We start from the raw sequence: 13682 nt of genomic DNA, 5'->3' as shown, positions 1-13682 counted from the left end.
AATCAGGAGCTATTAAAAACTCGACCGTCACATCAGAGAGCTGAAGCTATATGATAAGCAGTATCCTGGGTTTGACGTATTTTATTTTAAGGAATGCTTTAAATATAATCGAAATGAAGTTATAGAAAAGCACATATGATTAATGGAAATACATATTCGAAAATCGGATTCCAGCTGAAGAACAACGCGACCAGGACCACTTTACAAACAATTAGAAAGCTGACTGATGGTGAACTGTTAGAAGATTTGGCTGCAACTTATGAAATGAGACCTAATGTGCTGCACCGAAATAGGGCCAGGGTTATAAAAACCAGGTTCAAAAGAAATCACCCTATTTTTTGCATAACAATTCGTCCGTGGTGTTGGCGCAGTGCGTATTCCGTCGCCGATTTCCCGGCCGTTCGACACCAACTGCGCAAACACTGCGCCGTTGAGCGACTAACCTTGAAAAGTATGGGACCACACGAGACGTTGCCAGGAGTGGCCGGCCCCGGAGCGCCCGTTCTGCCGAGAATATCACCGCTGTAGCCGAGGACGTCGAAATGAGCCACGAAACATCGATCAGCCGGGGCGGTCCCTGCAACGAATTTTGGTGAAAGATTTGAACATGTTCGCCTACAAAGTTCAGTCCGTACATCAGCTGCTGCCTGCTCACCACCAAACGCGCGTAACTTATGCCCAAGCTATCCTCAATTTCGACACCGAAGTGGACGATTTTTCGACCAAAATCCAAATGAGCGATGAGGCTCATTTTCACCTCAGCGGGTACGTGAACAAGCAAAATTATCGCTTCTTATAAAATTGTTCAGATGTTTGTAACGCACAGAAGGAGAAGTTTTCGACTCCATAAAGTATATATATTCTTGATCAGCATGAGAAGCTGAGTTGATATAGCCATGTCCGTCTGTCCGTCCGTCCGTCTGTGCAAATCAACTTCACGCCTTAAGACCACTGAAGCTACTTATAGCCCGGAGCAGATAAAGTGTGAAAATTGTCAGGATCGGACCACTATATGACCACTATATGATAATATAGTTATACAAGAAAAATAGGTGAAGAATTTGTACGAGGTGGCGCAAAAGAAGTCATCATGTCATGACCACTATATGATAATATAGTTATACAAGAAAAATAGGTGAAGAATTTGTACAAGGTGGCGCAAAAGAAGTCATCCGGGCCAAAAGAAGTCACACGATGTTGTTTGGCTCTAATTTTTATTTTGTATAAAAAACTTTGATTCTGATTTTAAATTATGTTTATTTAAACATTGAGAAATTTATTGGCCAAATAAACATACGTTTTTTTTATTTAGAAAAAAACCCTTGCAAAAAGGGTATATTAATTTTGGTCAGAAGTGTGCAACGCATAGAAGGAAGCATTTCCGACCATATAAAGTATATATATTCTTGATCAGCATGAGAAGCTGAGTTGATATAGCCATGTCCGTCTGTCCGTCCGTCTGTGCGTATGCGTTTTACTCAGCCATCTGAAGAGCTTTTGGGATAAAACTTGGGATTTGAGCTACTTATAACCCGGGAAAGTTTGAAAATTGTCAGGATCAGACCTCTATATCATATAGCTCTAGAAGAAACATTTTCATAAAAAATACCAATTAGATAGTATTGGATATAAAACCTCAGATCCCAAAATTTGATCGGATAAATAGAACACAAGTTACAGTCAATATAAATCGGCTCAAGCGCTGCCGGCAGCGCCGCTTGCTGCCTACTACGTCATCATCAAAGCAACAGAGCACACGCATACACACAGACGCAACGCTACATGAACTGTATGTGTATGCGTGCCGTGCTTTGCTTAGGCAATAAGGGTAGAACAAGAAAAATTTTAGTAAAAAGAGTAATAATTTGAATGTTTTGTTTGAGTATTGATGAATTAAGTTGCAGGAAATAAATTTTCAACACGTAAAATATTATTGCCAAGGACTGCAAGGGTACATAAACTTCGGCATCCGTCTGTCTGATGCGTATGCGTTTTACTCAGCCATCTTAAAAGCTGTCGAGAAATGTTTTTCCTGCGCTTTTTATTACCCGGGGCAGATCAAGTATGCAAATCTGTAGGATCGGACAACTATATCATATATCACATCTGGCCACACTAATCGTGAGCGTGCAAATTATTGTGCCAATTATTAAAAGGCAGATTAAAATGCACTAATTTATATAGCCAGATGAAAATATTTTTCACTCAAGCATACTTGGGACTGGTCGAACCACAAACCAAAGTATACAATCTACTATCGAATACAAGTATGGCCAGTCGAACTCAACCGCCGGCGATTTCGTCCATGCGGGAAGATGCGTGGGAGGCGTAACATAGGTAATCGGCTGCACCCAAACGAAAGCGTGAGTGAGACGAATCTTGAGTGCATAATTACGAACGAAAAAGGGCATTGGCCTAATAATGAAACCCAAGAGCGCAGAGTGGGAGACGCGATAAGAGAAATGCATGCACTAGTCTAGCATGCGAGTGGCCTATGGAGCAATATGTGGAGAGCATACACCTACACCACATCTACACCAGGGCCCGGCACAAAGAGAGCGCTAAAAAAGTTTAGTTGTATGTGCGCACTTGCTTGTGTGCGTATGTTGCTTTACACTGTGCAAAATGAAACTTCATCAAATTCTGCCTCAAATCAAGAAAACGAGTGTAGCAAATAATCTTGTGCAAGAAAAAGATAGAGAAAACAAAGCAGCGATCAATTTTTTTATGTGTGTTCTCTCAACAAAGCGAGATAAATCTGATTGCGTCGAAATGCTTAGGGAAACTAAATCCACCTTCATATTCTTGATTTTTTGTGTGAGGACTTCGGCAGCCGTTCGGCTTACACTTATAAAAGGTGCCGAACGAGTTCGTCCCCTGGGGCATGATGAAATAACATAAGGTGGACCCGTCGGCAAGAGACATACACTTAACCTATGCTTGCAATAAGTGCGAGTAAAAGGAATAGTATTCTGAGTGTCTATTGAGGGTGAGCGAGACGGTGATGTGAGTGAGCAAACGTGCACTGAAGTTATGTGTATACCTCGGTAAGCTTCGGCTTCCGACAAGACCACCTTATGTTATTTCATCATGCCCTGGGGGATATGAGTGCCGGGCTCTGATCTACGTATATTGCTTTACACTGCGCAAAATGGAACTTCATCAAATTCTGCCTCAAATCAAGAAAACGAGTGCAGCAAATAATCTTATGCAAGAAAAAGATAGAGAAAACAAAGCAGCGATCAATTTTTTCATGTGTGTTCTCTCAACAAAGCGACATAGATCTGCTTGCGTCGAAATGCTGAGGGAAACTTAAACCCACCCTCTTGCTCATGATTTTTTTGTGTGAGGTCTTCGGCAGCCGTTCAGCTTACACACATAAGAGGTGCCGAACGAGTTCGTCCCCCGGGGGATATGAGTGCCGGGCTCTGATCTACACCAGGGGTAGGCACAAAGAGAGCCAGCTCAAACTGTCAATGTATGCGTGCGCTTGCTTGTGTGCATAAGCTGCTTTACACTGCGCGAATTGTATGTGAAGAAACGAATAAAAAAATTAAACTGCAAGTGAAACTGCGGAATTTTCCCACAACCCTTTTTTACCGAATCGCCTTAAAAAACAAAGTACAGTCATGAGTCTTGGGTTCCTTTTACCTAAATGTCATAAAAATGAATGCATATTTTGTATCGGCTATTATATATATTTTTCATACTATACATATATGTGCATAGATGTATATCTTACATTTATATTACATTATGCATGTTCGCTTATATTATAATATACTTTTTACCCTGTAGGGACAAAATATAAATAATGGTAAAATATTTTTAAAGTTGCCATGTAAGAAAGTAAAGCATTAATTTTTCTGCGTGTAGCTGCGTAACAAAGCGACATAGTACTGCTTTCGTCAAAAGTCTGTGCGACACTAGCTGTTTTTTTGCGCTCTCAACTTGTACTTCGTGCTCACATCGGCATGCACACAGACGGCCACACGAGCAATTGCCGAGCAAAAGTCACAAGAGACCATTCAAAGGACCATCTCTGAGAAACAGCAGAAGGATGTTGAGGTGGAAATAGCATCCCGACAGAATCGGGATATGCCAAGGATGGATATGCGAAAGAAAGGTCGTAGGATCTATCCGAAGGCCAATCGACGTTCAGGAGACATTCTCAAGAGGGAGGTACAAATCGAGTATCCACACTACGAACCAGAATTGGTAACCAGCAGAGACACAAGGAACAAGGGAGAGACCAAAGGAAACAACGAGGGATCCACAATAAATGGTCAACACTACCCAAGTTTCGAGACTTCTCCAGAGAAACCTGTCATATTCAGCCGAGCCCAAAAATAATACAAATAAATACCCATTTTTGAAACCATTAACAACACAAACGAGTTCTAATTTCACCGGGGCACAAAATAAATTTGTTGTGCCGAACCTAGCCCAAGAGATATTAGAAATATCCCAAGGGACGAGAAGGGATTGTTACAATGCATATGAAGAAGTAGTTGACACTTGTAAAAAACTCGCGCCGGCACCTTATTAATCAAAAGAAAAAATACTTTACAAACAATGAAATTATTAAAAATCAAAAATATGGCCGATATCGAAGTAGAAGCCACCGAACACAATAGGCACAATGTACTAGAAACCTCAAACATACCCGTGATAATCACTGGCGACTTTAACGGTTGGTATAAATAAAAAAAAAAAAAAAAAAAACAATACACTAACAAACATCGACATAACCTTTAGCAGTCCAATTGTACAACTCGAAAGCAAATGGTACAAATCATAATCAATCTCTTGAACTCCAATCCAACAAATGCACAACACTTATACTTCAAATATTTTTTTATCACCGACTAAATGACGGTCCACCAACACACCTCAGCACACACAATACACTAACAAACATCGACATAACCTTTAGCAGTCCAATTGTACATTTCGAAAGCACATGGTACACAGAAAATGATCTCTTTGGTAGCGACCACTTCCCTATCATAATCAATCTCTTCAACTCCAATCCAACAAATGCACAACACTTATACTTTAAATATTTTTTTATCACCGACTAAATGACGGTCCACCAACACACCTCAGCACACACAATACACTAACAAACATCGACATAACCTTTAGCAGTCCAATTGTACATTTCGAAAGCACATGGTACACAGAAAATGATCTCTTTGGTAGCGACCACTTCCCTATCATAATCAATCTCTTGAACTCCAATCCAACAAATGCACTACACTTATACTTCAAATATTTTTTTATCACCGACAAAGCCAACTGGGAATGATTTTCAAAACTCACAGAAAAATACTCATCACAACTAAATATAAGCTCAAACATAAACAAAGAAACAGCCACAATACAAAGAATAATTATATCTAGTGCAAATAAAAAAAATCCCTCAGACACACCCTATGACCAAGCCATCAACGTCCCTTTGTGGAACAATAATCTTCAAAAACTTAGAGACGATAAAGTTAAGAAATAGCACACGCTAAAAAGAAACATCTGTACCCAAAACATCATACAATTTAAACGAGCAAACGCCAAATTTAGAAAGACCCTAAAAGAAGAAAAAAAGCATAGTCTACAAAAATTCACAACACAAATAGCTCCGGACACACGTCCAAAAACAATTTGGAGTAACATCAGACGCTTCTGCGGCCTAAATCCCCAAAAACACATTCATTGCATCCTAAACCCAGTAACAAACCAAAATACCACCAACAAAGCAGAAACAGCAGAAATCTCCTTCAAAAACTTCTCAGACGCGTCATCTGACCACAATTTCTCTACGACCTTTATAAACACAAAAAAAGCATCACTGAACAACCCACTCAATCACACATATGTCCCCAGAAAAAGAATTAAGAAAACGAAAAAGAAATAACACTACTCGAATTTATGTCAGCTCTAAGCACGTTAAAAGGAGAAACACACGGACTCGTCAGAGTAAACTACGCCATGATCAAAAATTTGGAAAACAAAATGTCAAATAACCAACCTCCAAAACTCTATACCAATAATAGTATAATAGTCCCAATCTCAAAACCCAATACAGACAAAACCGCACTAAACTCATACCGACCAATATCACTGAACTCGTGTCTATCTAAGATCCTAGACAAAATAATAGCAAAGCGACTTTGGTGGTTTGTTTCTAAAGACAAATTAATCCATAACAGGGAAACTGGTTTCAAGAAGGGAAAATCTGCTATAGACAGTTTACTGCTGATAGACCATCTACTAACAAGATCCATCTCCAGAAGAAAACATACCTCCATAATATCCCTAGACTTTGAAAAAGATTGTGACAGAATCGGACTACCCTCAATACTTGACGAACTCACGGAATGGAAAAATGGAAAATGGGACCTAAAATCATAAACTACGTAAAAAACTTCATGACGAACATAAAAATTACACTACGAATAAACACCAACATCTCCCCCTTCCACCCCATCCACAACGGCATTCCCCAGCGCTCGCCACTCTCAGTGATTCTATTTATGATAGCTTAAAACAAACTCGCTGTACAGCTCATCAGAAAAAATATTAATATAAACCTAAATCCAATCCTCAGAACCATTCTTAACTAGGCCCGATATTCAGGTGCCAAGCTATCCACCACCAAATGCAAACACATGCACGTTTGCCGGAAGCAGAACTGCATACGCACATTAGCAATAGGAGGTATACAAATCCAGAAAGTTGCATCACTAAAAATACTAGGACTTTACTTTAACAGCAAACACAGATGGAATAAACATTTGGTAAACAAAGTACCGTTAGTTTGGAGCAAGCCAATTGTTATCTTTTTTTTTTTGTTTCTTCTTCATCTTCATAATCGTAGTATATTGAATGGCGCTACAGTCAATAGATTCGGGAACATTGACATTTTTAAAGTGACTATAAATATGCAAAGGAGCTTATTAAGAGAGCTTATACATAAACACATACAAATCTAGAGCTGAAGGCCTTTGCTGCCAGAGCCACGTAATAAGGTAGCTTATAATTTTACTATTACTAAGTTAGCTCTTAAAAAATAAAACATTTAGTCTTATACGAAAATTAGGTGAAGCAGTTGGTGTATCGCTGTGAAATTTACTAATGTGTTAGTATAGGATATAAAACATCAGATCCAGTTTCAATCTGATCGGATGAAATAGTATAGAATAGTTACAGTCATAAAATCGGCTCTGCTCAAGCGCTGCCTGCTGCCTACTACTTTCATTGGTCAAAATAACCAGAGCAGCAGACCACACACACACATACATAGACGCAACGCTACATAAACTGTATGTGTAAGAGTGCCGTGGTTGCTTAGGAAATGAGGAAAGAAGAAGAATAATTTGTTGTAAAAAGATTAATAATCTGAATGTTTTGTTTGAATTGAATTGAAGAATTTTTTAACATGTAAAAATATTATTACCAATGGGATATGCCGAAGTTAGTTTCTTTGATATTTAGATAAAACGTTTTTTCCGCTTTGGCGGCAATAGATCTAGCCATGTTCGTCCGTCCGTTCGGATGAACACCTATATCTCGGAAACTATAAGAGCTAGAGCTACAAAATTCGGTATGTTATCAAGTTTGTTTCAAATTTTTACCACGCCCTCTACGGCCCCTGCAAATTAAATAAAACCGATTTTCTCAAACACTACTAACTAGAGACAGTATGTATATACTTATGTTTAGTAAACTCGCACATTTTTTATGTTTAAAGATTTTGTAACGCCCCTTTCCGCCCCCGCAATTGGAAAAAACCCGATTATCTCCCTTAATTTGCTACCTTGTTCAATCAAATTTGGCACACTTAAATTTGATACTAATATCCAGCAAAATCGGACTACAAATACTTAGTTTTAATCAGCATATATCGACTACTGTTAGTAGGGCGATGAGTGTTCTTGGCTTTATAAAGCGCTGGTCGAAGCAGTTCAAGGATCCATATACTACCAAAATGCTTCTTACTTCTTTAGTCCGCCCCATATTGGAGTATGGATCATGTGTTTGGTCTCCTCAATATGAGTTTTATCAAAACAAATTAGAATCTGTACAAAAACAGTTTTTACTCTTTGCCTTTCGTGATTTGCGCTGGGATACAACTGTACAACTTCCATCTTATTCTAGTCGACTTCAGTTAATTAACCTTCCTTCTTCAACTAATCGTAGAAGTATGCTTGGTGTAACTTTTCTTTACAAACTTTTGAATGGTGAGATTGACTCTTCCGAGCTGTTGAGCCAAATTAACATTTCTGTTCCATCTAGAAGGACCCGCAATTTCACACCTCTTATACTTCCCACGTGCACAACTAACTTTTCTCTGGATTAAACTTTTCGTATACTATGTAGTGACTACAACAGACTTTGGCACGTTATCGGTTCCGAAACATCGCTTCCGGGTATAAAAACTGCGATCTTGTCCTTCCTCGCTCGTAATTAGTTGTAATCATCTTTATTTTAACCTATGCTGTTTTCTATTTCTTTAGTTTAATTTGTGTTTATATATGTATAAACATACGCCTATGCCCTTAGGTCGGAGTGGGTAGAGGTTGTAACATTAACTTTACTTAGGGTCATTCGTAACAGGGCCGGGCCTGGTGTCATATGGGCCACTTGTGCGTACTGAGCGTTGTACGACTACGTCTATAGCAAAAAAAAAAAAATTGTGCTAATTTTCCAATGGCATCGCCATTTCGTCCGTATGGAAGTCCTACCGTTCGCATTTTTCCTTAATTTCCGCAACGGTGGTAGTAAAATTTTGAAAAAAGGATAAACCATGAAAAAGTTATGTGCTGTTTTAGAAAAAAATTTATTTTTTGCCTATTTTTTGTTACTATTCTACTACCAGCGCTGAAAAATATCCTAAAGAACATGTGTAAAAAATTTCATAGCGATTGAATAATTTTGGCGCTCTGTAGGACTTCCATGTGCTCAAAAAATTTAGTTTTAAAAAAAAACGTTTGAAAATATGCGCTATGGCACAGCGCACTTGACACCGATCCACTTAACGGCCGACAACTTTCGTAATTTTACAGATTTCAACTTGAAATTTGTACACAGTATTTCTGAAACATATGTATGTATATCTATCCGAAAATGCAAAAAAATCGAATTTTTATAATACAAGGTAGAAATCCCCCTTAAATGCTCCACTGCAACCGCATTTTCTAAACTGTTTGATTGAGTCCAGTAAAACAAGATTCAACTCGAAAACAAAAAATTAGACTTTATGCATAACAATGGCGAATGGGCGCAATGTGCCGCGCACTGGCATAAGGTAAATTTACAAATGCGATAAGTGGTGTGACAGTAGTAATAGCATTTTTGGTATGATTGTGCGTGGTACTAGTGTTCAAGTTTTAAAAACTCCTTGGGCAGTCTAGCAAAAATACTTCAGAAAATCTAATAATAGTTCATCTAATTTATTTTTATTTTTCTAGAAAACTGGAAACAATTTTGATAATCCGTTGCCTGGTACAGTTGTTGATAAATTTATAACCAGAAATATGATGTATGATTTTTTTTTGGTTTCGCAACTCGTTTATCAAGGCACTGTGAGTCCCACTCATTATGTTGTGTTAAAAGACGATGCAAACTATGGTCCTGATATTATTCAAAAATTGAGTTACAAATTGTGTTTTCTTTATTTTAATTGGCCTGGAACTGTTCGGATACCGGCTTGTTGTATGGTAAGTTACTATACGTATCGATTTATTTCCATCATGTCATGTCGATAAGTATGTTCTAACACATTCAAAGTAAAACCTGAGAGCCGGTGCTTAAGAGGTGTTGTGAACTATGACGTAGTAGATCCGATTTATATTGACTGTAACTTGTGTTATATTTATCCGATCTGATTGAAATTTCGGGATGTGATGTTTTATATCTGAAACTACATATCATATTAGTTTATATCATATTAGTTCATATTTCATGGAGATACTCCAATTTCTTCATCTATGTTTCTTCTATAACTATATGATATAATAGTCCGAACGTGACAATTTTCATACTTTATCTGCTCCGGGCTATATGTAGCTGAAATATCAAGTTTCATCTGGATAGCTGTGAAGATGGCGGCGTGAAGTTGATTTGCACAGACGGACGGCTATATCGACACAGCTTCTCATGCTGATCAAAAATATATATGCTTTATGGAGTCGGAAACGTGTCCTAATGTGCGTTACAAACATCTGACCAATTTTAAAAAACCTGAGGGCCGGGGCTAACTTTGGCCGCGCCAAAGATTGTTCCTCTTTTCTTACCTATTGCCGACAAGGTGGAAAAACTTTTTAACTAAAAAGTCTAATGCTTGGGAAAAAAGGCCTACAATATAAGTACAGGAAACAACGAAGTTATTGACAATAGTCAGAGTTTCCCACCGATCGTGTTCCTATGGAAGCTATGAGATATAGTCACTTAATATTGATTTATTGAGTTGGCACATTCGTTCGGGTGTAATGAACTTACCAATATTAAATTTCACAACAATAGTCTATAACAAGGATGGGCACGTAGTGGCTCTTTTGGCTCCCGTGGCTCTTTACCGGCAGAGGCTGGGCAGAGAAAAAGGTCATTTTTTGGTCTCGACGCACACAAAAATTTGTGTGTCTCGAGTTTTATGACGGGTCATAAACGACCTTTTTTGGGTCGAGCGAGCGATCGTCGTCGAACTTGTAGGCAGAGGGACGGACAAGTACCGAATTTTGCGGGGAGGGGGAAAAGGGTCGAGATCTCGAGCTCGCAACTTTTAGGCAGAGGGACGGACAAGTACCGAATTTTGCGGGGAGGGGGAAAAAGGGTCGCGATCTCGAGCTCGCAACTTGTTGGCAGAGGGAGTGAGGGACAAGTAAAAAATAAGGGTTGTTTTGATGAGTGCTCGAGATCGCGTTCGTTTTTCCCCCTCCCCGCAAAATTCGGTACTTGTCCGTCCCTCTGCCTAAAAGTTGCGAGCTCGAGATCTCGACCCTTTTCCCCCTCCCCGCAAAATTCGGTACTTGTCCGTCCCTCTGCCTAAAAGTTGCGAGCTCGAGATCTCGACCCTTTTCCCCCTCCCCGCAAAATTCGGTACTTGTCCGTCCCTCTGCCTACAAGTTCGACGACGATCGCTCGCTCGACCCAAAAAAGGTCGTTTATGACCCGTCATACAACTCGAGACACACAAATTTTTGTGTGCGTCGAGACCAAAAAATTACCTTTTTCTCTGCCCAGCCTCTGCTGCTCATGCTCTGGCTCCCAAGTTAAATTTTCGTGCCCACCCTTGGTGTAGAGAATTGGAACAGAACTTGAACAGTACGTGCAGTGAGGAAAAGTCGACGGTATTTTTGGGGTGGAATATTCCTACTTTAAGGCATAGTCATTCATAGTGTTGCTAACGATATTTACGTTGTCTATGGCGCAGATTTTAACCTTTATCCTAAATAACGGGCCGACACTTGAAGAAGAAAAGCATCCCCAAAGCATAATGTTGCCACCTGTCCCTAAACTGTGTTTTGGATCATAAGCAGTGTCTTTTGGCCGTCTTACAAACACCTTGGCATCAGATTCAAACAAATTGACCTCTGTTTCATCCGACCCCAGAACATTTTTCCGATTCGCCGGTAGCACATTTTGGTATATTTTATGTTTTATATTTTTCTTTTGTAATTTTAAATCAATCGCGTTAAAAGTAACGAAGTTATTCATATAATTATCTGTTTTTAGCCGATCGTTCGTATGGGAGCTATATGATATAGTCACCCGATCTTGATCATATTCGGCACAGTCATTAACGTATATATTAATCTAACAAATGTTTAATTTGAAAGCAATCACGTCAAAAGTTACGAAGTTATTGACGAAAGTCACTGTTTTCGACCGATCGTTCCTATGGGAGCCATATGATATAGTCACCCGATCTTTATTTAAATTTGGCACAGTAGTTGATCACCAATGTTTAATTTCACGACCCGTTGCCAGAGATCTTACGGACTAGATGGCAACAACTTGAAGCTGATTTATCTAATCTTGACATGGTTCGTAAATCGGCGTAAATCGATTTGTTAATACATCAGCAAAAAATAAGTGTGAAATCCATGGATTTTTGTATGCCTCAAATCGAGCGTATGGATGTTGCATATACGCAAGGGTCTTGGACAACGGAAAATATGTAACTTCATTGATCATTTCGAGATCGAGAGTTGCGCCCACTCAATCACAAAGCATACCTCGTTTAGAGCTTTGTGCTTCCGTTTTACTTTGCCAAACATGGACTAAAATCAAACACAAATTAAATTGTCTTGTCAGCCAAACATATTTTTGGCCAGATTCAACTGTCGTTCTTCATTGGATTAAAATGCACATATCAACTCTAAAATGCTTTATTGCCAATCGCGTATCAACCATACAAACTCAATCGCAGGATATCATTTGGAGTCACGTGCCTGGAAAGGATAATCCAGCCGACATTGTTTCAAGTGGCTGTGCAGCGCGCGATTCGATGCAGACAATTTGGTTTCATGGACCAAACTTCTTAACACTTGATGCATTACATTGGCCGAAATCTGAAAGAAAGACAGATTTCGAGCCCAAAGAATTAGAATTGCGAAACACCCTTGTATTGAAATGTAGCACTAGTTATAAAGAAAAGAGCATAGTTGAGCAGATCATTAGTAGACTATCATCGTTTCGTATGATTGTGAGAGTCTTAGCATACGTTTTACGAGTTTTCAACCGAGTTCCTATTAACCGCAATAATACGATAAATGCTACAAGAAGCATTTCAGTAGAAGAATTTAAATTGGCTTTTAATCATATAATCTCTTCCATTCAGAATGATGTGTTTGCGAAAGAACTAAAGGACTTACAAGCAGGACGAAGTCTGAAGCCGGAGCTTCAAAAATTAAATCCATTCATCTCAAATGAACAGATAGGTTCTCAAAATATTCGACTTATCCGTGTTGGAGGCCGCCTTGCAATGGCTGACATACCATTGGGCGCTAAAATGCCTTTATTGCTTCCAAAGACTCATAATTTCACTTATAAATATATTGAAGATCTTCACTTACGAAACCTTCACGCGGGAGCTAAGGTTCTGATAGCGATTCTGCGCCTAACAGTATGGATTGTTAATGCTCGCGAATTGGTCCGAAAGGTTGTTAGAAGTTGCACACATTGCTATCATTACAAACCTGTATTAATGCGACAAATCATGGGTAACCTCCCAGCTGATCGTCTCCTGGCCGAACGCCCGTTTCTGATATGCGGAGTGGATCTATGTGGACCATTTCTTACTTCGTACCGCATTCGAAACAAAGTTCTTTACAAAACATATTTGGCCATATTTGTTCGCTTTTCTTCAAAAGCCATTCATATAGCACTAATCTCAGACCTATCTGCTACTAATTTTATTCTCTGTTTGAAGCCAATGCCACCAACTTTGTCGGAGCATGTTCGCAACTTGAAGGCTTCAAACGGCAATTCTGTTCTGAACTCAATGCAAAAATTCTGGAGGAGTTTAGCCGAAATGCCGGCTTTGAATTCAGCTTCATTCCACCACGTGCTCCCCATTTTGGAGGCTTATGGGAAGCCGCAGTAAAGTCAATGACGACTCTGCTTATCAAAAATTTGACCTCTTCTCATTTGACGTATGAAGAGCTTCAATCGATTGCAAT

At 39.2% G+C, this 13682-nt stretch overlaps 1 protein-coding gene across 1 annotated transcript in view; it reads left to right on the top strand.

Annotated features, from left to right (window-relative positions):
* The window catches only part of LOC111518915, a 48110-nt gene extending 38578 nt beyond the window's left edge, over positions 1-9532 (top strand). Inside the window, exons 3-4 of the mRNA XM_047009923.1 lie at positions 175-765; positions 9471-9532. Coding sequence (XP_046865879.1) covers positions 175-528 — 354 coding nt within the window. The 3' untranslated portion in view covers positions 529-765; positions 9471-9532. The remainder of the gene's footprint in view (positions 1-174; positions 766-9470) is intronic.
* Positions 9533-13682: the final 4150 nt, after the last annotated feature.

The sequence above is a fragment of the Drosophila willistoni genome (genome assembly GCF_018902025.1).
Source record: "Drosophila willistoni isolate 14030-0811.24 chromosome 2L unlocalized genomic scaffold, UCI_dwil_1.1 Seg168, whole genome shotgun sequence".
Lineage (NCBI taxonomy): Eukaryota > Metazoa > Arthropoda > Insecta > Diptera > Drosophilidae > Drosophila > Drosophila willistoni.
The sequence above is the reverse complement of the archived record's forward strand: the minus strand, read 5'-3'. Positions and strand labels throughout refer to the sequence as shown.